This window comes from Ahaetulla prasina, chromosome 1 (genome assembly GCF_028640845.1).
Source record: "Ahaetulla prasina isolate Xishuangbanna chromosome 1, ASM2864084v1, whole genome shotgun sequence".
Classification (NCBI taxonomy): Eukaryota; Metazoa; Chordata; class Lepidosauria; order Squamata; family Colubridae; genus Ahaetulla; species Ahaetulla prasina.
The window spans coordinates 268,516,111-268,541,284 of record NC_080539.1 but is presented as its reverse complement, the minus strand read 5'-3'; the positions used below and the strand labels follow the sequence as shown (position 1 = coordinate 268,541,284).

Below are 25,174 nucleotides of genomic sequence, written 5' to 3'. Positions count from 1 at the left end.
TGGTAATTTGAAATGAGGCCTGATTCTTGTATATCTCTACTTTAAGGAAAAGGTTTCAGAAGTGAGCAAATAAACTTGAATGAATCCTAGATGCTTTTTTTCATTCCCAAAGTCATAGTACCATTTAAAAAACAAAATATAGGCATGTTGACAACATAATACAAGAGGAAAAAGCATGCATGAAAGAATGACTTAACTGTTCAATTTCTTTACAATATCGTTCTTCTTCCTCAATAGCCTTCTGTGCAATCTCCATTTTCCGCCTAGAAATGTATACCCCAAATGAAACTAATGAATGATACTTAATGTATAGTCACAATTTGTAGACAGCTTGTTCTATCGTTTGATGGATCATAACATTATACCCTGAGATAAATAGCTTTATGAGAAATGCAACACTTTTCTACCTACTAAGAAGCTTAAGCTTTATTCTTTCTTATTCTTTTTGGTTAACAAAGGTGAGTAACTAGTAGGATTGATAAACATTTGGATTTTGGCATAATTTACCAACATCCTTTTATGATTTGAAAGTTACTGAAGGGGATGGTTGAACTATGGAAGACTAATGTTTAATGTAGCTATTTTGAGGCTATTTCCTGGCCTTTTCAACAGATTTGACCATGAACAGAAGACATTTCTTCTGAGTTTGTCTCAAAGTATTAAAAAAATGTCCACTTTGTTTTAATGTCCCACACAGTTGCTATTCCAGGAGTGCAACATTTAATGTACCATTTATTAATTTAGTTTTTCATTCTTAGTTGTGTTATGATCTCAGTGCTCTTCTTCGTGTTAGATTAACAGAAAAAGACTGAACTAATTACAAACATAATTTCAGTTTGTTTATTTATTTTTTTGCATGCATATGGTAATTGATTCCAAAAATGCTTTTCTGGTTTTGTCGTGCTTCTCTCCAAGAATACTTAATGATCAGAATTCTACTTCTGCTATCAATATAATATATTTTCAATAATGAAATGTAACTTTGTTTTATTGATCCTTCATTGGTCAATTCCACTTTGTTTTTAGGCTCTTCTAGTATCATCCAACCATTGTAATGGCAATATATCAGTAGGGAAAATAGAAGATTTATAATAGCTGCTGTAGCTATAGTTCATGGGTGTCAAACTTGTGGCATCTCGTGACTTTTTTCCATTCATGGAGCTGGGGTGGGCATGGCCTGTGTGTGACGCAGCTGGCCCATCGGCTACCAGTTTGACACTCCTGCTATAGGGTACTATAAATCCCCAATGTGGAAAGTCAGAAAACAGCTAAAATCATTCTCTTTTATTAATAATCATCTACTCTTGATTAGTATTATAGTATTGCCTTTTGACAAGAAAATGCTTCTATTCAAAATTAGACTTCATATCTAAGAAACAGTAATGTTAAATTATCATGCTATAAGATCACTGAAAAGCTCTGAAGCTTTCAGAAAGGAATTCAAGTTAATTAAGTGTTGATGGTTACACGAATCAACAGTTACATGTTATGGCAATTGATTAATAGATGAGACCCCTTCTGTCCCAAACTCTTACAGTTTTTCTTTTTCTTGCTGTTCTTTCAGGATTTTGTTGGTTTCCAGGGCAAGCCACTTCTGACGCATTAACTCCTGGCGCTCCATCTCATGGTTATATTCTTCCCTTTGCCTCTCTTCCTCAGTCATAAACAGTTCCTTGCCCTAAACATTATTTTAAATCCCTGTTAATCAACGTAGTCAATCAGCACAGTCATTAACTTGAAAGTTTGAGAAATAACATCTTTTGCAAGGGAGAACCTGAAGAAAACTTATCTCTGCAAAACTTAAAAGACTTATTTTAGGAATAAACAAACAGAATTTAAATTTGGGAATTTTGATAGAACAGAAATAATTTTAAACAAATAGCTGTAACAAGTGTAAAAAGGAAAACTCTAGAAGGAAGTTACGGTGTAGTTGCCTGAATTCTTATTTTTATCTGTGCCATTGGGGCCTAGGCCCTACGTATTTTGGGATCTCATTTGTAGAAATTTGAGAACTTTGAAATCCATTTTAAATCCATTTTAGAAACATGGATGTCACATAAATTTAAACTTGTATGATTTTGCATTTTAGTGCTGTTTATTGTGGTTGATTACCTTATATTCTCACTTCTATTTTCTGGTAATTGTGTATCTTTACACTGAAGGGTGTATGAATGTGAATGTATGTCTAGAATTAGGGCAGGCATGCTGTTGTTTAGTTTGCTTTTATCTTTTTGAAAGGGATGATAAATTGCAGCAGAAGCTATTCAATTTCTACAAGCATTCTCCTTGCATTGTCCCTAGGCTGAGCTTCTACTGCAGCTTATCATGTTTCAAAATGATAAAAGCAAATTGAACAACATTGTGCCTGTCATAAATCTAGAAATGCATAACACAATAAAATAAGCAGAGAAAATAATATTGAATTGGCAAAAATGATTGAAGGTAATATTATGAAGTTTATAACTTAGCCAGCCTGTAGTCCTATATTGATTTAGCCTTCCTTACATTTAATGAAACTTACTTTTAAGTAAATACATACCGATTTGTAATGTTAAATTACTTAAGCCCAGGCAAAATCATTTAAGATTTTAACTACATAAACTTGGAAGTTAGGGTGTATCTTCCACACACTTTTCCTGCTTTTGGGGAAGCCAAGATATGTGCTTTGAGTGTATTTCATTTCTTGCTGCTGTATACAGCAGCCTTTTGACTTTTCACAAGTCTTTTGTTGATTGCTATGACATTAATACTTACAGCTCCAGTTACAACAGTGATTGTCAGGGTTTGACTGCTTTTCAACACCTTCACAGCCTGGGAAAAAAAAAAGAAAGAAAAGGGAGGCGATGACAGAAAAATGAAACTGTAAAATCTAAATATTGTAAAAGTCTACAGGATTAACTGCAGTTAGAATGGCTTTTTAGTCCTCTCAATATAGTATTCTTTCAGTTATTATTCTAGAAAATAGGGGAATCTAATTCTAATTCCAGTCATTTGTCATAAACACTGTTGCAAAAGAATTTCTTTTGAGCATTTTCTTTATTTTTATTTATTTATTTATTTGTTTATTTATTTATTTATTTTTATTTATTTTTTCACATTTATATACCGCCCTATCTCCCTATCTTCTTTAAGCAACATGATACAATTACTTTAGGAACTTCAAACAAAAAATAAAATTTTGTTGTTTTAACCACCTAGAGATGATTTTTCAGTTTTGAAATGAGTATTGAGTTTTATGCAGTTTTGTGCAGAATACAAAGGGAGTAATTCCCAAGTAAATATGTTAGGATTGCAAGTCTATAGAATTTTTGACAAAGCTGACATGTCTTTTTTTAATGAATTAAAATCCATTTCTCTAGTCTAGTTCAACATCTTTGATTAATTTTTACCAGATAAAATTCTAAATGGTAGCTATAGTGATGTGGCAATCAATGGGCTTGAAGCAATCAGTTGTATATTTATATTATATTTTATTCAATTTTTTAAAAATAATTTATTAAATTTATATGCCATCTGACTCCCAGTTACAGTTCACAATGGTTAAACGTTTTAAAAACAAATAACAATATAATAAACATAATATCAGGCCCAGAAATGATATAGTGAAATCAATTGAGTCCAATCCTTTATTTGCTTGCAGCTAAGGAACAGAATCATGCAAACTAAAGTTATAATAGTACTTACCACTAGCGCTTAGGCTTAAATACCACTTAACAGTGCTTTACAATCCTCTCTAAGTGTTTACAGAGCCAGTATATTGCCCCCAACAATTTGGATCCTCATTTTACCCACCTCGGAAGGATGGAAGGCTGAGTCAACCTTGCGGCTGGTGAGATTTGAACTGTCAAATTACAGGCAGCTGACAGTCAGCAGAAGCAGCCTGCAGTAGTGCATTCTAACCACTGCGCCACCATTGCTCTTATATATAATTTTATACAATCTCTACGTGAGAGATTCTAAGCTATGGCTATCCTAAACCTCTTCTCTACTCTTCTTCCAGTTTGGGACTGGGCAGTCTCTTAATCTGGGCCTCTCTCTGGGAAAGTCCTGCTTTACCAAAACTGTTCCCCACATTGTTCCTGCAGGTGCACATTGTACTACACATAAAATAGTACAAGACAAAGGGACATCAAGTCCAGAGGGCAACAGAAATAAAGAAAGGATCATTTAATTATCCTCTCCAAAGGCCTGAGTGAAGGTCTTTACTAATATACCGTTTTACAGTGCTTTACAGCCTCTCTAAGCGGTTTTACAAGTCAGCATATTGTCCCCAACAATTTGGGTCCTCATTTTACCCACCTCATAAGGATGGAAGGCTGAGTCAACCTTGAGCCTGGTGAGATTTGAACTGCCAAACTGCAGACAACCATCAGTCAGCAGAAGTAGCCTGCAGTACTCTAACCACTGTGCAACCACAGCTCATACAGTACTATGTGGGAGCTTGAATTTTGGAGGGACTTCATGCCCCACCCTGAGAGCAGGTACTGCTACAGAGAAGGTGAGCTTCCAGAGTCCTGATAGCTTCCAGAATGAACTGTTTGGGCAGATGCAATAGAAAGCAGGAACAGTCCCTCAAGTAACCAGATCCTATGTCATGTAGGGTCACTTGGGTTTTAATTACCTCCTTATGATCCACATTAGAGAAGTCTGTACCATTTACTTCAACAATCTGATCACCAACCTAAAAAAAAACAATAAACAATCTTTGCTTTGGAAAACTCTTGAAATAAGGCAGATTCTTAAAGCTACTCTTCACTGTCCTTTCTCCCATTAAAACATATATCTGCATGCACAGATGCATATACCCACACAGTTTTCATGAAAGAAGGTTAATACTGGAATAGTCAGCTTCCTATAAGCTAGCTTTATCTTTGATTATCTTATTTAGTGTCAGATTCAATATTTAAGAGATAAACACTGCAGAATTTTCTATTCAATGAAATCTGATAATAGATCCCCTTGCTTTCAAATTGTGGTGTTGGAGAAAACTCTTGAGATTCCCCTGGACTGCACAGAGATGAGATCAGTCAATCCTAAAGGAAATCAATCCTGACTGCCCTTGGGAAGGACAGATACTGAAGCTGAAGCTCAAATACTTTGGACACTAAATAAGAATAGAGGATTCGCTAGAAAAGATCTTGATGTTGGATGAGATTGAAGGCAAAAGGAGAAGGTGACAGCAGAGGATGAGGTGGTTTGATACTGTGATTGACACAATGAATATGAATTTGGGCAAACTCCAGGGACAGGGAGCCTGGCATACTATGGACCATATTGTTCAGATTTAGTGATTGAACAACAACAAACAAAATAGATCTCCTCCTTTGAGATTGGATCTTTTCCCCTTGTGTCAAAAAAGGTTTTATTTATTCTGGCAGATCAAATGAAAGGTATGAAATGCACCCTTTGCTTGGAAAAATGTGATTTCCTATATTTGCTTGCATTGGAGGCTGGGGGAGACCTCCTCCTTTTTCTCCTTCTTCCTCTTTTTCTTCTCTTGAGTTCTTTGCAACTTGTCTGCAGAGCGTTAGAGACTTAAAAATTTCAAAACCATACAGCTCCAGGAAAGGTAAGTGAATTGCTTAATCTAATCCATGAGATTAGATCATTTCAATGCAACAAGATAGATGTATATAATTATCAGAATTTTGTTAAACTCCTCATTATTTACTTTAATTTCTGGGACACGTGATTGAATTCTCCTCCACACTTATTTAATTAATTGATAATCTGTATTTACACTAGCAAATGGTCCTCAACATGGCTAATAATTATGGTATAAAATATACATTCCCCTTCAAAACCAATTTCACAAACCAAACTTTTATGATTAGAGAAAAACCATTAGAACTTCTTCCAAATTAAAACATTTCCATCCAATTAGATTTTGTATGGTTTATATTCACCTCCAATCCTACTTCAGCAGACAAAGAATTTGGTTTAACGTTGCTTATGAAAATGCCAGGTTTTTGTGTAGGGCCACTGGAAATACTGGAACAAAACATAAAAGAAATAAAATTACTAATTAATGGCAATCATATCAAGACTAGACTGATCACATTCCCCTCTCCGCAATCTTCCTATATACCAAACCTAATCTGGTAGGTTGGGATTTTTCTGAAAAAGGATAAGAAAGTAAAATATTCACTTTCTTCATTTTACAATACATTACAATAAAATGAAGAACTTTATTGTGAAATTTGTGTGTTTAAATAAGAACTGCATCACACAAATGTTTTGATTGGATCTATATCTATGAAGAGATATAAATTCAGTGAAGAGAATTAAAGTGTTCTAATCCATGTGAAAAGAAAACTACTTTTACAATGAAGTGACACTCTTACCTTTTTTCAAGTCATGAATCAGTAATTAATAAAAATGTCCACAATGACATGAGTCAAAGACTAAAGAACTGAGATGCCAATCCAGAAGGCAGACATGGTATTTGTAGTTTATCTCTGCTTTAGGGCTTAATAATTTGTACCAGCATTTAAAACAATAAAAATGCCAAAATCAGTCCTTTTAATACTTAATGATTTATATGTGAAAGCAAAATACATGTTTAACAGGACTATGCAGCACTTCATATTCTGATCCAAAAACATATTTTGAAGTACTGGACCAGGCCTGTCAAACTGGCGGCCTGCAGGCTGGATTCGTCATGCACAGGCCATGCCCACCCTGGCTCCACAAAGACAAAAACGGTCGCGATATGTCACAATCCAGCCCATGATGCTATCGGGTTTGACACCCGTGTACTAGACTATGAACACAGACCCTTCTGTAACTCTTTGCTTCTTTTCCCAGAGCCACTTCAAAGCATCTTTTTGGAATCAAATCTAAAGCTCTGCACGCGTGTCAAGTTTCATTGAAATTAAATGAAATCAATGGCTCATTCCCACTAACTACATTTTCCTGGAGAAACAAGTGACAAGAAAATGCTGTAGCTTACCTGCATCCCATTCCCTTTGTACCAATTAGGCTAATGAAAACCTTCTTTTCTTTATGATGTTTTCCTCCGGATGATGCAAGACCTGCAATGCTGTTTTGACCATCCTAAGATAAGAGAGAACAGGTTAATTGCTAAACTGCAATTAGTTAAATAGAGATGTTATCCCACTGCCTCCCTCTCCCAATTCAAATGGAATCTAAGTTTAATAAACATCTGCAGTCCAGGGTGAAACACAAGCTCTAGTCTAGATGAACTGTTTACTCATATTGGAAAAATTAGGCCTGAGATTAGGAGAATGGGGCAGTTGCACAGAGAGGCAGTAATAACAACTCCATATCTGTTCACCTCTGCTGGACAACAGATGTGTATGTTCCAGATAATCTGCTTTGTATTACAAGGGGAAGTTTTTATCCCATCTTCTTGCCTGAACCTATATTCAGTGGCAGCCAAGTTGGCATGGGGGCAGATCATTTTTACCTCAACCATCAAAATGCTTGATTGATCTTTTTTTGGGGAGGGGGTATTATCTCATATGCTAAATATATTCAAATCCTAAAGCACCTCTCTTAATGGCACTGAATTAAGCATTTATATAATGGAGAAATCAGAAGACTGAGGAGGACCTTTTTTTTTTTTCAAAACAGAAAACAATAGGGGGAAAACTGTTTTTAAAAAAACTCCAAAAATCCACAACTCTAGGGAAGTCTGAGACTACGCAGGGAGGATGGAATGCTACCTGGGATGGGGTTGGGGGTATGGAAGGAAAAAAAACTATGAATGGAATTTGGAATGGAGTAAATGGAGTAAAGAAAAGCTGATTAAGGTCATTCAGCAGAGCATAATTTGTTGAAGCTCCCGTATATTACACATATTACATCAATAACAATATGTTGTGATATAAGGCTTTTCAGACTGTCATGGTTATCTCTCATTCAGTTATCAAAGTAATTCTATAGTCTTAGCCTTTCTAAATCTCAAAAGTGGCTACGTTAAGCATTTTGGAAGCATCTTCAACATATTGTCATAGATATAATTGTTTCCACAAAAATGATATTATTATTATTATTTACTTTATTCATTAAACATGAAACATTCAAAAATGTATAACAAATACCACTGACTGGTGCTAATGGTTGATACGGGTTGCTGCCAATGCCCTAGGTATCAATCAAGTACCTTCTTAAGATATACGATGTTCCAAGTAGTGCAGTTTTTTGCAGTTCCACTGCTGTTATTGCAGGAAGCTGCAATTTGTTGATGTATCTTATAATCCGTAAAAGTGAAACCTGAATACTCTAAGTCTTATCAATCCTCTGGGTTGTAATAGTCAGCTTTGTACGCCCACTGCCAAACTCTGTTCTCATCAGGTTATATTTGTGGGAAGGATGAATCTTAAGGGTTTCTATTACCTAATCTTCATTTTAGTGTGCATTTTATCTAATAAAACTAAATTTAATGGAGGTTTCTTTCTCGCTCTTTATCATACAAATTTTATCCCATCATATTCTCAAATCATATTACAGTAAGAAAGACTGGTTGCTCAAAAATTACTTGGAAAGCCACATCTTCCCATTCAGACTTTTAGCCATTATAGCCAATCTGCTTTTTAAAGGACCATTTAATCTTTGGAGGCTATTTAGTAAGCATTTTCTTCAGCCAGTTCCAAGTTCTCCTATCTGGGCACCCTCCAGATAGTTGACCTTTAAGTCGTATAAAGGTTGAAGTCCACATACTTGGATGGCATCCAGATTTGAATGGCTACAACAGACTAGGCGACAAACTAGTCACTTAGCAACAGACATTTTATCAGGCAATCTTTACATCTTTACATCTCAATTAGTTATTCTGGTAATACCCTCACGTTTTTTAAAACATTAAGAGTTGGTTGCAGAATTTTCATTGCACCTCCTAGTATTTTAATCGTGTAGATTTCAATATGAGGGAAAGCACTGTCTATTTCTATGAATTCTATGAAGAATTGCAACATCAAAAATGTAAGCTGTCACTCAGTAAAAAATATAGGTGTAAATCTCATCCCATTAAACAACCCAGCAGTTTCCAGACATTTTTGATATCGATTTTTGTCAGTCCCAGTCAGTGAGGTCCAGTGGCAAGGAACATGAGTGCAGAGCATCTGTAATGAGGACAGGTGTTTTAAAAAGAATTTTAAGACCACAGGATATAATTTGTGATAGATTGAATGGGAATCTTACCCCAGGGTCAGATACAAACTGATCTACATATTGCCACTTGAGAGGCTCATCTGGGGAACTAAAAGAAAAGATATGAAGATGACAAGATGTAAGACTGATATGTATCAGAATCAAATCAATGCCTGCTGGGTGACTTACTACCAGGGGTGAAATCCAGCAGGTTCTGACAGGTTCTGGAGAACCAGTAGCAGAAATTTTGAGCAGTTCAGAGAACCGGCAAATACCACCTCTGGCTGGCCCCAGAATGGGGTGGGAATGGAGATTTTGCAATATCCTTCCCCCAGGAGTGAGGAGGGAATGGAGATTCTGCAGTATCCTTCCCCTGCCACACCCACCAAGCCACGCCCACCAAGCCACGCCACACCCACCAAGCCATGCCCAAAGAACCGGTAGCAAAAACAATTTGGAGTTCACTACTGCTTACTACTTATATCTATATTACAGCATGTATAAAGTCTTTTAGTTTTTTGTAGGTGAACCTTTTTTTAACCAACTGAAAAATACAACTGAAAATTACTACAGTATTTATGATCTACACTGTACATAAAAGATATGTTTTCAGAAAAAAGCATTACCTTTTAACGGGTATCATCCCAACATCTGCAATGAAATCATATTTAAAGGTGATTAACAAAATGTTCACATTTAGCTTATCTAATTAACATAAAATTATTGATCTAGTGGCTAAGGCACTAGGCTAGAAACCAGGAGACTCTGAGTTCTAGTCCTGCCTTAGCCATGAAAGCTGGCTAGTTGACTCACCCTCACCCCAACCCACATCACAGGGTTGTTGTTGTGAGGGAAAATAGGAGGAGAAAGGAATATTAGGTATATTTGTCACTTTGAGTTACCTATAAAGTAATAAAAGTGGAATAAAAAAAATCTCAAAGCAATGGTGTACTTACGTCGCACTTTTATAGATACTGTTTTCTTTGTTCGTATAAGATTGATGACTTCTTCATGAGTGCATGAAGAAATAGAGTAACCATTAATTCGAACAATCTCATCTCCAACCTTAAATAAAAAGCAATCAACCAATCAAAATTCAATAGCATATTTTAGCAGAAATATACAGTTGAAATCAACATTGGAAAGAAGTTGCTTCTGGTACAGAGGGATATAATTATGAAATGGATAGAATGCATAAGAAAAAAAGTTGCAAGCCACATAAAGTTCCTTAAACATGTCGTAGCTGACGATGTTTGCTGAGGAATAAATAACTGGCTCTACAAGCCTAACCTTCGTTCAATTTCTTTACAGTACATTGGCGGATCCTGAATGTAAATCGAATTTTCAGAACATAAAATGGCTGCCGTAGCAGGGCCTACTCTTCTCAATACGTCTGCCACTGTGGTTGAGCCTTATATCTAGATTTTTATTACTTTTGCTACCATACAAAACGTGAAGGTAACATAAAGGCAAGAGTCAGGGAAGAAATTCCTGATCCTTGGAAAAAGTGAACACTGTCAATTAGATACTATTACTGATAACTCAATTATGATTTTACAAAATCTAAAAAGTGCAATTACAGATGTTGCTGGTGAAATGATATCTATTAGGTCATAAAGAAATGAATGTGACTGAGTGAATAAAGTTAGTAAATACATTTATCTACTAACACTAAGCTGAGTTTACTCATGGACAATTCCATAGGAAGCTACTAATTCCATCTTATCTCTTCCAGCTTCTCTCCTCCCATCATCATACCATTAGCCAAATTTGTTCCGAAAAATACCATGGTTGATAGACCAAGGACTGTAAGTGTAAATCAGTGAAAATCACCAACCCCACATTTCTAATAACAGAAGTACTGATTGTGTCAAAATGGCTTCCATAAATGAAAGGTACCCTTCTATTAGAGAAGGATAACTCTAGAACCCTGCAACACACTCATATATTTAATTATAGTATAGGTTTTATTTCTTTTCTGAAAAAGCAATATTTTTCTAGGAAAAAAAAACATTTTCTTTGGAAAATAGTGAATAGTACTCTCAACACAGCATTTCCAAGAAAAGTGGGCCCTATTGAATAGAGACAATCTACAACAGCGCAACCCATCCAGTGGTGGGATTCAAATAATTTAACAACCAGTTCTCTGCTCTAATGACCAGCTGGGTGGGTGTGGCCATGGTGGGCATGGCCAGGGAGTGGGACAAGCAGCACTTGGCCTCCTGCACACCCGTGGGAGCAAAAACAGGCTCAGGGGGGAGGGTCTGCCCTCCCTGTGCCCTATTTTGGGCCTAGTGGGCCTCTCTGCAGCCTCCTGGGAGTGAAACTAGGCCATGGGTGGGTGCTGCACCTCCCCGTGATGTTTTGGGCCTAGGAGGCATCATTGCACTTACTTGGGAGTCAAAATGGGGCACATGGAGCTTCTGGAAGGGGGTCGGAGCCAGCAATTTAACTACAGGTTCACTCGAACTGGCCCAAACTGGCTGACTCTCATCACTGAACCCCTCTTTTTATGTTAATGAATTACATAATAGGCACGGATTGCAAGGGAGCACGTACGCTCCACTAATTTCCTGCTGCTGGGGAAAAGCTTCTGAAGAGTGGATCTTTGGCATTCCATGCAGTAAAAAGTTGGATACATTAGTTAAAAGATACTTGCATTGATACACCATTGGCAATGAATACAACTATAAAAAATGTTCAGTATCTTGGGCATCACATGGAACTTTACATGAAAGCTGTGATGCAGCTGATTTAGGAATGTAAATTATACAGAGTAATAATTGTAAATTATCCTGATGCTAGGTAATGTATTATTGTCCCTGACTCTGCAAATATCACTTCCCCATGTCCACTTTTATCCCAGGAAACAATTATTGGTCCCTTTTTATTTTATTTGTTCGTCCCACATCTTATCTGACCCTCTTGTCACTCTTAGACCTACTATAGCCATTTTTCCCCACCAAAGCTTGAAACCTACCTCACAAGCATTACAATAGTTTTGCATCAGCACTAGCATATTTAGAGTTGCTTATTTATAAAATCCTGACATGCTTGTGCTTGAAAATAAACTGAAAGAAAAGTAATTGTGCAAATGTCAATTATATATAATCCTTTAAAAAATGGGGAAGGTTACAAAATGCTAAAAGGAAATTAGAGAAAAGAAGATCATTGACAGAAGATCACTATAGGTTTTTACAAATTCTTTTACAAATTACAATTACTATGTATCAAGCATGACTGTTACAGTTATGCAGCTGATAATTTGGAAGACCTATCTTCTTATTGATTACTTATTTATTCATATTATACAATTATTTAAACCCAAAGGAATCTGCTAGAATGAATTAGATAGCAACCAGTGGTGGGATTCAGCTAGTTCGCACCACTTCAGGAGAACCGGTTGTTAACTTTCTGAGCAGTTTGGCAAACTGGTTGTTGGAAGAAATCATTAGGGCAGAGAACCAGTTGTTAAATTACTTGAATCTCACCACTGGTAGCAACTATGTGGGGCGTAGAATATTTTAATTTGGACTCAAATTGTTATTTGTGGACCAGGCTGAAATAATGGAGTGAACAATAGGCTCCATAAACGTTACAATGATATGATTGCTCCATCTACTGGGTAAAATTCTTATTGCTATTAAACCTCTTCCCCACCCACTCCCCATCCCTTCTTACTTTTAAGTACAAATCTCTAATATGTGATGCTATTATTAATTAATTGATTTTTAAGACAACTGTAAGCTGCCCAAATTCATGTGAATTAATTCAGATTCAACTGAATTAATAAATAAATAAGCTCATGGTTACAATGACGTAAGGCAGAGCAAAGAGACATTGCACTTGCTAAATGAATACAACTAGTCCTCGACTTAACAACGGTTCACTTAACGACCGTTCAAAGTTACAACGACACTGAAAAAGTGACTTATGACCTTTGTAGCATCCCCATGAACATATGATCAAAATTCAGATGCTTGGCAGCTGGTTCATACTCATTACTGTTGCTACGTCCCAAGGTCACGTGATCTTCTGACAAGCAAAGTCAATGGGCAAGCCAGATTCACTTAACAATCGTGTTACTAACTTATCACCTGCAGTGATTCATTTAACAACTGTGGCAAGAAAGGTCATAAAATGGGGCAAAACCTACCGTATATACTCGAGTATAAGCCGAGTTTTTCAGCATGTTTTTTGTGCTGAAAAACGTCCCCTCGGCTTATACTCGGGTCTATACGGCTTATACTCGAGTTGTTTTTTTTTTAAGCCCCTCGGCTTATACTCGAGTATATACGGCTTATACTCGAGTTTTTTTTTCTTTTCTTTTTTTCACATTTTACCGGACGGCGCGGGGAAGCCCTGCCGGTGCAGTGAGAGGGCGGGGCGGGGGAGCCGCCAGCCTTCTCAGCTGAGGGAGGCAGGTTTCAACCGGTAGGTGCCTCATTTCCCACCCTCGGCTTATACTCGAGTCCCCAGTTTACCCCAGTTTTTGGGGTAAAATTGGGGACCTCGGCTTATACTCGGATCGGCTTATATTCGAGTATATACGGTACTTAGCAAATGTCTCACTTAACAACAGAAATGTTGGGCTCAATTGTGGTCATAAATTGAAGACTACCTGTATCCTGTTGATCAATAATGTAATCATTTAATAAAGGCAGACAAACTAAGAGTAATCTGTCCTTGTTATATCTGGATAATAGTTTTGCTACCTTTTAATCATCCTTCAGAAGCCAATTTTGAAAAGCTCCCACTCCACACTTTGACAATTCTTTTCCATGACTATAATCTCTACAGGTTTCTGTTTTGTTTTTGTTTTTAAAAAGAGAGGATATGGGTGATGATGGTTAAATTGCAATTGCTATTGCTATCATTACCGTAAAAGAAACAATGAACAAGCTTGAGTTCTCAGGTGTTTTAGAATGGAGGGAATTATAAGGTAGAACATGCCTTCTTTATGTGCAAAATTCTATGTCGAAGGAAACACTTTTAGGAAACATTTTATGTCTTGCATTTTCAGCATGTATTAAGCTGCTTGTGTTATAAAATCCTGACATGCTTGTGCTTGAAAATAAACTGAAAGAAAAGTAATTGTGCAAATGTCAATTATATATAATCCTTTAAAAATGGGAAGGTTACAAAATGCTAAAAGGAAATTAGAGAAAAGAAGATCATTGACAGAAGATCACTATAGGTTTTTACAAATTCTTTTACAAATTACAATTACTATGTATCAAGCATGACTGTTACAGTTATGCAGCTGATAATTTGGAAGACCTATCTTCTTATTGATTACTTATTTATTCATATTATACAATTATTTAAACCCAAAGGAATCTGCTAGAATGAATTAGATAGCAACCAGTGGTGGGATTCAGCCAGTTCGCACCACTTCGGAGAACCGGTTGTTAACTTTCTGAGCAGTTTGGCAAACTGGTTGTTGGAAGAAATCATTAGGGCAGAGAACCAGTTGTTAAATTACTTGAATCTCACGACTGGTAGCAACTATGTGGGGCGTAGAATATTTTAATTTGGACTCAAATTGTTATTTGTGGACCAGGCTGAAATAATGGAGTGAACAATAGGCTCCATAAATGTTACAATGATATGATTGCTCCATCTACTGGGTAAAATTCTTATTGCTATTAAACCTCTTCCCCCCTCCATCCCTTCTTACTTTTAAGTACAAATCTCTAATATGTGATGCTATTATTAATTAATTAATTTTTAAGACAACTGTAAGCTGCCCAAATTCATGTGAATTAATTCAGATTCAACTGAATTAATAAATAAATAAGCTCATGGTTACAATGACGTAAGGCAGAGCAAAGAGACATTGCACTTGCTAAATGAATACAACTAGTCCTCGACTTAACAACGGTTCACTTAATGACCGTTCAAAGTTACAACGACACTGAAAAAGTGACATATGACCTTTGTAGCATCCCCATGAACATATGATCAAAATTCAGATGCTTGGCAGCTGGTTCATACTCATTACTGTTGCTACGTCCCAAGGTCACGTGATCTTCTGACAAGCAAAATCAATGGGCAAGCCAGATTCACTTAACAATCGTGTTACTAACTTATCAGCTGCAGTGATTCATTTAACAACTGTGGCAAGAAAGGTCATAAAATGGGGCAAAACCTACCGTATATACTCGAGTATAAGCCGTTTTTTTCAGCACTTTTTTTGTGCTGAAAACCCTCCCCTCGGCTTATACTCGGGTCTATACGGCTTATACTCGAGTTGTTTTTTTTTTAAGCCCCTCGGCTTATACTCGAGTATATACGGCTTATACTCGAGTTTTTTTTTTTTTTCTTTTTTTCACATTTTACCGGACGGCGCGGGGGAGGCCTGCCGGGGCAGGGGGGGGGCGGGCGGGGAGCCGCCAGCCTTCTCAGCTGAGGGAGGAGGGTTTCAACCGGTAGGTGCCTCATTTCCACCTCGGCTTATACTGAGTCCCCAGTTTACCCCAGTTTTGGGGTAAAATTGGGGACCTCGGCTTATACTCGGATCGGCATATTCGAGTATATACGGTACTTAGCAAATATCTCACTTAACAACAGAAATGTTGGGCTCAATTGTGGTCATAAATCGAAGACTACCTGTATCCTATTGATCAATAATGTAATCATTTAATAAAGGCAGACAAACTAAGAGTAATCTGTCCTTGTTATATCTGGATAATAGTTTTGCTACCTTTTAATCATCCTTCAGAAGCCAATTTTGAAAAGCTCCCACTCCACACTTTGACAATTCTTTTCCATGACTATAATCTCTACAGGTTTCTGTTTTGTTTTTGTTTTTAAAAAGAGAGGATATGGGTGATGATGGTTAAATTGCAATTGCTATTGCTATCATTACCGTAAAAGAAACAATGAACAAGCTTGAGTTCTCAGGTGTTTTAGAATGGAGGGAATTATAAGGTAGAACATGCCTTCTTTATGTGCAAAATTCTATGCCGAAGGAAACACTTTTAGGAAACATTTTATGTCTTGCATTTTCAGCATGTATTAAGCTGCTTGTGTTATTACTGAAGAACTAGGGGGCTAAAAGGAAAAGTATCAAACAGAAAATGCTTTGTTTTGGCTTTTGAAAACAATCTCTTTACTAGCTGGACTATAGGAAGCAGAACTGTGGTGGTTTCAAATTTTCTATTTTCTCATTTTGCTGTACTTCTATTATCCATAATAACTTCCAGCTCCTTTTAGCCCACAACATCCTCAAAGATATCTGTATCCGGGAGAATAGCTAAAAGAATTTTTGAAAAGGTGAATGACATGAAAAGGCTAAACACTTATCTATTCAGGGAAAAAAAAAATGAAGACATCACAGGAAAATAGGTCAGAGCTAGAAATGTTCCTCAGTTACAGATACATATGCGGGTAGTTTTAGCAGTATAGAAAACTTTTAATTTCTCATAGATGAATCAAAATAGTATGGAAAAAAGGAGAAGAAACTGATACCTTGACTGCTCATTACTTTTCTCAGACCACATTTTTTCCAGCTTAGAAAATGTTTGGAGATTTAATGAAATAATGCAGATGGATGAAATTTCAGAAGCATTTGGCATTATCATGAGACAGCAATTTAGAACAATGGGCCTCCTGTCAACTTCTCTTATTTACTTGTTTTCAGAAAGTTTCAGATATGTCCCTCAGAGATTATTATGAACACAGTTTATGTTAATACTTAAAATCACGTATCAACAGAGTCAGGTCAGTAATTATGTTTGCTGCAAATTCCTAACAGCTTTTTAGGCATTTTTGATTATAATACAGGGAAAATTTAATATTTCTTAACATGCTTTCTATTTAAACATGGATTTGTTCTTCTTTTGGGCTTTTCTTGAATTAGTTTATGAGTTAATATATAATAGTCATGGTTTTCTAAACTATTCACAATATAAATGTGTGTAAGTTTATAAGCAGTTGCTTTCATGTAATAAACAACATTTGGATGTATGTCTCCTTCCCTCTTTGAGTAATAGAAAGTCAAATTCTTTCCTAGCATATAGAACAAGGGTGTTAAACTCAAGGCCTGCAGGCTGGATCTGGGTGCTCAGATCTGGTCCATGGGGCCGCCTTGGAAACAATGAAGGACTGGCCCGCAGTGCCTCTGCCAGTGAAAATGGAGCTCGGGAGGGCTGCAGGCGGCCCTCCTGAGTTTCATTTTTGCTGGCAGAGGGTTGCAGGAAGCTGTTCCAACTGAAAACGGAGCTCAGGAGCCCATTTTCGCTGGCAGAGCGCTCGGATCACCACAGACTCTTCCTGACAAGAGTGATGTTAAGCTGGCCACACCCACCCTGGCCCTCCAAGGTCAAACACAACCCTGATACGGCCCTCAATGAAATCCAGTTTGATATCCCTGATATAAAAGATATTCAAAGCGATATAAAGTTGCAAGTACAAATGGTAACTTTTGTATCTGCCGGCTTGACTTGATTAGCATAATCAAAGGCCCTTTTATAATCATTGAAGCTCATATTGACTTCTTTTTGATACTGTTTGGCTTTCTCATATATTTAGCATTAGCAATATTGTCTCTTGTTCCTTGGCCTTTATTAAAGTCAGATTTGAATATCTGACATCTTCTTTTCCACATGGGGCTCTAATCTGTGTTGGATAACCATTAATCTTATTTTGCTAGCATGTGAAATTAAAGATATTGCATGATAGTGCCCAATTTGTTAAGTATCCATTATTTATTATTGGTATGCAGAGTGATCTCTTCCAATTTATTGGCCGTTGTGTTATTCTCCAGATTTGCTGGCATAGTTTGATTACAATCTTTACAAATTTTTCTTCTGATAAGGGTTTTTCTTCTTAAAATGCATTTTGGTTATGGTACTTGCAAGAGTTTTAGCTATAGAAATTTTTTTGCTGCACCTGAAGTCCAACATTGTCTGCTTGTCCTCCTTTTATTAGCTGTGAAATAAACAGGCCACAAGCAAATTCAGCACCTCCTCGCACACTTATTCCAAGGCCTTCAGGATGCAGACGATCCAATCTCACTTCCTTCAGTTTCCTGTAGAAGTTGTAATATCAAATAATTTACAGTTGCAACATAAAAGTTCCTATAAATCAAACATCTCTCTCTTTCCTTTGTAATTAGGTTCTAGGCTTTCAAAGAGTACGAGATGTATGACTCAAATTTCATTATTCAGGCTTTCCATTTATTTTATTTTTCCCTGTTTCCCCGAAAATAAGACCTAATCGGAAAATAAGTCCTAGCATGATTTTTCAGGATGCTTGTAATATAAGACCTATCCCGAAAATAGGCCCATTAAGTTTGCTAGCCAGATGAATATATTTAGTAATAAGACCTAACCAAGAAATGAGGACCCAGATTGTTGGGGGGGCAATAAGTTGACTTTGTAAAAATATACAAATAGAATGAGACTATTGCCTTATACACTGTAAGCCGCCCTGAGTCTTCGGAGAAGGGCGGGGTATAAATGTAAACAAAAAAAAAACAAAAACAAAAAAAATAAGCCCTAATGCGTCTTTTGGAGCAAAAATAAATATAAGACCTGGTCTTATTTTTGGGGAAACATGGTATTGTTTTGGGGAGTTTCTATGCTAATCCAATCTCATTAATTTGTGGCAAGGATACAGAAATATATCAACAACTGTTTCAGCTCTTGTGCTGTTGTAGAAAATTTTTTATTTAGCAAACATGTATATTGCAAAATGCTTTCTTCTTCATGTTCATTAATCTTTGGCTATTGATTTCATTATTGGCTGATATTTAAAAAAACACACACACATTTTCCAACGTGGTCTACTCATTGCTCTTCACCAGCTCTCTAAAGACAAAACACATTTCATTTAACTGTGTTTTCTAAGGGAGCAGGAATAGATTTGAAGTAGGAGAGAATTGATTGAATTGTTAATGCGTTTTTCATAATAGGAGTTTAGTGATAAGAATTTATTATGGATTTTGGTAGCGTTTAATATGATGATGTTTTGCAATTTTTTGTGAAGTAAACAGATAGCAGAGGGAAGAGGAAGCTAGATCTGTTGTCATATTTTATGATCAGGAAAAGAGAAGAAGGAAAGGTCCTCTTAGTGGTTCTATAGTTTATAATAAAAAATAATTAGTTATTTGAAAAGTATGCTTTGATATTAAATGAAGTTATACAGAACACTGTTCAGAATGACCATATATAGTGTGCTCTTGGTTTTTATATAAGGAGTAACTTTTATGTGCTTTTTCCCTATAGTCAACTATATTGTTCAACCTTACCTTGTTCGTTTAGGTGTCAACTGATCATATTCCACCTGGTGTTTTAATGGAATAAGAGGACAAATGGCCTCAAACAGTGGTAGTCGACTTGGTTCATTGATTACATACTTCAGATCACCAACCAACACTGGAAGATTCATTGATCTACAGAAGTTGGGAAACTTGTGTTAGTCTGTCATAATAAAGACCTTCCCTAAGCACTTATAACTTCTGACAAAATGTTAAAGCAGGTGATTACTACTTTTAATAACATTTGTTACTTGGAAAAGGGGCTACCAGACTCCTCCTGATTTTTGGATGGTACAGAATAAAATTCTGGAAAGTTATAAAACAAATCTACTGATAATGTATTTAGCACAGAATGTGGCATTGGCTAATAACCTAATACACCTTTCCTATTTTATTAAAAAAAAAAAAAGGAAAGCCTTAAGTCAGGGCTGTCAAACTCCCAGCCCATGGGCCAGATGTGTCATGTGTTGGCTACGCCCATGCCCAGTTTGGCGAAGGGGGAAAAAAGTCTCAATATGTCATGTGACGCCGCCATGACGATGTGAGTTTGACACCCCTGCCTTAAGTGATCAAATCACTGATGAGCAGCAGAATCTACCTTGTATTAGTTCATCTTATAACAACTATCTTATGTGGAATATTAAGTTTTAAATTATAAGTAGAGTACATGGTAAGAATTAACAAATGAAACAAATGAAAGAAAAATAGATATGTTATATGAAATGTAATAGATTTGATTGAATTGGTCTATGGATTCAGTGGAAACATGGATGATTTGCAAGACTAGTCTGGTATACTAGTCTGGTACTATGAATGTCATTGCTGTAAAATTCAACTAATGTGTATTTCTGTTTCCATATCTCATGCCCTTTTTGTTTAGCAGTTAGTATTTTTTACTCCTTTTCTGCACCTTGCACAACTGCTTACTCAAAGAGAAACGTATTTATTTATTGTATGCTCCACTCAAAGAGGACTAGCAGAATAGCTATAGGTATAATATTGGGTGCATATTCCATATATATACAGTATGTATATGTGTGTGAATCTGTGCATATATGACTAGTGAAAACTAAGCAAAATGGAAAGTAATGTAAATAAGAAAGAAAGTAATGTGTAATTTAAGTTTCACTTATTTCAGTGCAAAATAAATGCAAGCAAGTTTCTTTTGATCAAATCACTTATGTAATTATATGGTTAAACTAGAAAGATATATACCAAATTTTCTGGAAGGGATATTTTGATCATGATAGCTGTAAATCCTTAAAAGTATAGTCTTAATCAGGTTTGGAAAGGTCAAATTCATTCTGTACTGCCTATTCATCTATGTAAAATGTATGTATAATGGATGATGGTACAATCATATTATCACAGATATTGCACAACCTAATAGAATTGCCTGATGTACAAGCAGTACCTTATTAATAGCAATCAAATACTTCCAAATGGTCAATTACAAAATTCAATGGAACCTTCAATGGAACAGCAAATAAAGTTGCGTTTTCTGAAATTTTAAAACCAGCAAATGCATGGATTTCATATCCACCGTTTTTCTCAAGGACAATAGCCATCTATTTATTTTTAAATAAAAATATTTTCCCATTTAATAAGCACTGTAGGCAGGGGTGAAATTTAAAAATGTTCCCTACCGGTTCTGTGGGCATGGCTTAATTGGTGGACGTGGCTTGGTGGTCAGATGACTGGGTGGGCTTGGCCAATAACAATAAATAATAAAAATAATAAACAAAGTATAAAAAACAATAAGAGGTACCAAAAACCAACTTTTACACTTTACACACACACAACACAACACAATTGACTCACACACATATACACACAAAATATCACATACAGCTTTCTGAGATTTTGTGTGTTTGTGTAGTTAGAGTGAAACACTACAGAAACACACCAAATCTCAGAAAGCTGCACAAATATTTTATTTTATTATTAAGGTTTGTGGACTTCAATTCCCAGAGTTCCTCAGCCAGCAAAGCCAGCCAGCATTAGTTGCTCAGTGATGAAATAGATTAGCTAAGTTTAGATTAGTTCTGTCTGGTGCTGAAAGTGAAACTGGGGCTTTCAGGCTGGAAAAAAAGCCATGCGGTCGATCAGTAATCAGGTAAGTGCATTAGAATCTCTTAAAAGGAGGTTTTCTACAAGTTTTCTACAGAAAACATTTTTTTAAGATTCTGCTGATGAGGAACTCAGGTGAGATCGCCAGAGGAGCCTTAAAATTTTTTAAAAAAAAGTTTAAAGGCTCTGCCGATCTCAGCTGAGGGGCAGGATCCTCACAGGCTTTTTTTTTTACTTTTAAAGGCATGTTTCGGCTGAAGAAAAAGTAAAAAAAAACCTTCTGCTGATGGTGCGGCTCAGCAGAGGCGGGGGGGGGGCAGGGATTTTTGCTACCGGTCCTCTGAACCAGCAGACCATCTCTACCGGATCGTGCAAGCCGGTCCAAACCGGGAGCATTTCACCCCTGACTGTAGGGATAAACCATGCTCATTTGTGATGCAATAATAAAGAAACAGTATTGGAGTACTTTAAAAATTCATACAATTCTAGTGGCATATATTTTTGAGGATTAGGATCCATCATGGGATAGGAATCTAAGTTTCATTTGCCTTGGTATTACGTCTTTAAGTATTCCTTATGAAAAGCATAAATTAAGACAGAATCCAATATAGATCCAATCCTGATCCAAGTAATAAAAATAAAAAGTATTAGTTTTAAAAACCTTGACAAAGAGATATCCTTAGGGAAGAACCAAATAGGATAAGGCTAGAAGCAAAATTCAGTGGGGACTAATATTATCAAAGGAGTTGCAAATACAGGAGTTTCAGTAAGAGTGAATTCTCTCCCACTTTTTATAGTATATATTTAATTTAATATTTAATTATCAATAACATTTCCCAGAATAGGATAGATAAGGATTCAGCAAAGAAAACATGTTTGTACCTTCCAGCCACATTTTAAACAATTAACTCATCAGAATTCTTTCTTCTCTAAACAGCTGCAGACCAGCCTTTATGAATGGAAAACAATTACAGTCTCAAGGGAAACCAAAATGAATTAGTAGTCAAAAACCATGCCAAATTATATCTTTGGAGAAAAATCACAAAAAAACAGCTACCTCAACATTCTGCTGAGGTGGTACAAATTAAACTGTAAACTTCACTCACCTTTGAAAACTGGAGAAACATTTCCTCTTATTTTATGCAAAATAAAATGGGCTCACACCTATTTAAATTTTTAATGAATAGAAAAGTATTGTACCTTATGATTCTTGATGAACGTATCTTCTCTGCTATGAACACTGAGAGCATATGCACCAAGATAATTTTCTTATGTGTCCAATCACACTTGGCCAATAAAAAACTCTATTCTACCTATTCTAAATGAAACTATAATTGTATCTTATTTGTGTTGAGAAAACAAAGAAACAGAGCAAAAATGGAGTACATATTTTCTTGCTGACGAGGATCTGCCGCACTGTTATTTAAGTTATATGGCACTTTAAGTATAAAATTATTGTTTGTGTATGCATGTATATGTATACATCTAAACACCAACAGCATAATCATTTCATATTTTTCATTTAATGCCTTTGATCTCAATGCTAACACTATTTCCATGTCCACATCTGTCTGCTACTTCAAAACACTGTTCCATAGATCCTATGAAAATAGCTCTGGGAACATGAGCTCATGTTTTAATGCATTTGTATGTTTTTACAGAGCCACAATTCCTATTGAAATATATTGGTGACTTTGTTGTAAAAGCATAAATTCAGTACATTTAGATCTGCTGAAAGCTATATACAATAAAGCAAACTTTTTTTCCCTAAACTACCATTTGCCTTTTATTTAATAAAACAATTGTTCAAGGAGGTGTTTGATGTTCGTATTAAATACTTTTAAGATTTTACTAGTTTACTATGAATTAAAATAGAGGGATTCCTCCCCTGTTTACCTATTATCTCCAGCCATGTGCAAAGACACCACAAAAATAAAAGCACTAACTATAACACAAAGACTTACTGGTGGTACATCCGCAGTACATCATACAGATAATCTTTCTCTGCTTCATTATCAATTAAGAGGTCAACCTGAAAAATGAATAATTTCATTATAATTCTGTTCATAAATAAGAAATGCTGAGAATTTTCCCTCTGCCATTAATCCCGAAGCCATTACAGTATCTGATTCCCTTACCTGATATTGACTAAATACCTGCATAAATATTTTCAAAAACCGTTTAGGCCATTCACTAATGTAGCCCATGATTGCAAATGCAACTATGAAGGATTGGGCCGAAACCAGCTATTCATCGGCTTCTCTGAATGTGAACATCTTCCTGAAGATGTGCAATCAAGTAAATTATTCCACCCCGCTTTGATATTGTGTTTAAGCTTGCTGTTAAATAGTTATCCTTTCTTCACTCTCTGAAACAGCAGGTTCAATTAACCCCGTGTCAGGTTGCAAGAGTTTCACTCTACTAACTGTTTCTAAAATAAATAAATAAAACCTGACAGAATGACTTGCTTCTCTGGGTACTTTTCTGAAACCGGGAATTTCCAAGGTCTGTTCATTTCTATTAAAGTAAAAGTGAATTATTTGCGCATTTTGCTGAGAGTTAAGTGGCTATAATATAATTTAAAGCCACTTAAGAGAAGAACATACTAAACTGCTTTATGCTAAATCACAGCATGGGTTCATTCATGCTCAGTAATGGAAGACAGCTATTACCGTATCACTCCAATGTTTTTTGTATCCTGGAATGTGGTAAGTTATTTTCCAATACAGCCTCATTTTACAACCATTCATTAAGTGATTCTTCAAAGTTATGGACCTGAAAAAAGTGATGTACGACCAGTTTTCACACTTACAACTGCTGCAGCATCCTGATGGTCACATGATCAAAATTCAGGCACTGAATTTGTATTTATGACAGCTTTACTGCCCTGGGATCATGTGATCATCATTTGTAACCTTCCCAGCCTGCTCCTGAAAAGCAAAGTCAATGGGGAAAGCCAGATTTGCTTAATGATCTCATTCACTTAACAGCTTCAGTAATTCACTTAACAACTAAGGGCAAAAAGGTTGTAAAATGGGGTAAAATTCACTCAACAACTGTTTTGCTTAGCAGTGACAATTTGGGGTGCAATTGTGGCCATAAGTTGAAGGCTACCAGTATTTGACCTATTCTTTTGAATCAGTTGGCCTGTTTCCATCAGTCTTTTGTTGTTGTTGCCCTTATTTTGATTATCATGGTGTTTTTCAGACTGTGAGAACTAACTTTCACATCAAGAGTAATGTAGCTTGAACAGCCTAACAGTCTTTGATGTAATACATCTTAATTAATATTCACACCCGTTCAGGTCACTTGAAGACCCGAAGGTATGTGGTTATAGCCATAAGTACTTGCAATAGCAGCCATCTAAAAAAGCAAATGGATTGCATACAAAAGTATTGTAAGAAATGTCAACCTAAAGAGAAGTAATGCACAATGTATACTTACTCTCTAACTGATATTTGTTATTATTTGTCTTGACAGGATGCCAATAAATTACGAACAAACAAATAATTAAGAATCACTTGTCAGTGTTTCATACAGTTGATTATGAACAGAATGTTGTCATGAGGAAGGCAACACATTCCTTTATATTAATAAAATATTTACAAGAGTCTGAACATACCCAGTGTCTTCTGAATATGCAACAGTAAATAGAACATAAATTTACAAGAGACATTAGTATTCTCTATTGCATCATTTTACCTTTCTAAGACATTAAAGTACATA

General features: G+C 36.1%; 1 protein-coding gene across 1 annotated transcript in view; it reads right to left on the bottom strand.

Annotated features, from left to right (window-relative positions):
* The window catches only part of USH1C (USH1 protein network component harmonin), a 52,823-nt gene extending 29,168 nt beyond the window's left edge, over positions 1-23,655 (bottom strand). Inside the window, exons 1-13 of the mRNA XM_058165053.1 lie at positions 23,587-23,655; positions 23,413-23,480; positions 19,370-19,513; positions 18,010-18,148; positions 10,071-10,179; positions 9,741-9,765; positions 9,166-9,223; positions 6,953-7,056; positions 5,907-5,991; positions 4,622-4,681; positions 2,755-2,811; positions 1,536-1,678; positions 198-263 (exon numbers count right to left, since the gene is read on the bottom strand). Coding sequence (XP_058021036.1) covers positions 198-263; positions 1,536-1,678; positions 2,755-2,811; positions 4,622-4,681; positions 5,907-5,991; positions 6,953-7,056; positions 9,166-9,223; positions 9,741-9,765; positions 10,071-10,179; positions 18,010-18,148; positions 19,370-19,513; positions 23,413-23,480; positions 23,587-23,655 — 1,127 coding nt within the window. The remainder of the gene's footprint in view (positions 1-197; positions 264-1,535; positions 1,679-2,754; positions 2,812-4,621; positions 4,682-5,906; positions 5,992-6,952; positions 7,057-9,165; positions 9,224-9,740; positions 9,766-10,070; positions 10,180-18,009; positions 18,149-19,369; positions 19,514-23,412; positions 23,481-23,586) is intronic.
* Positions 23,656-25,174: the final 1,519 nt, after the last annotated feature.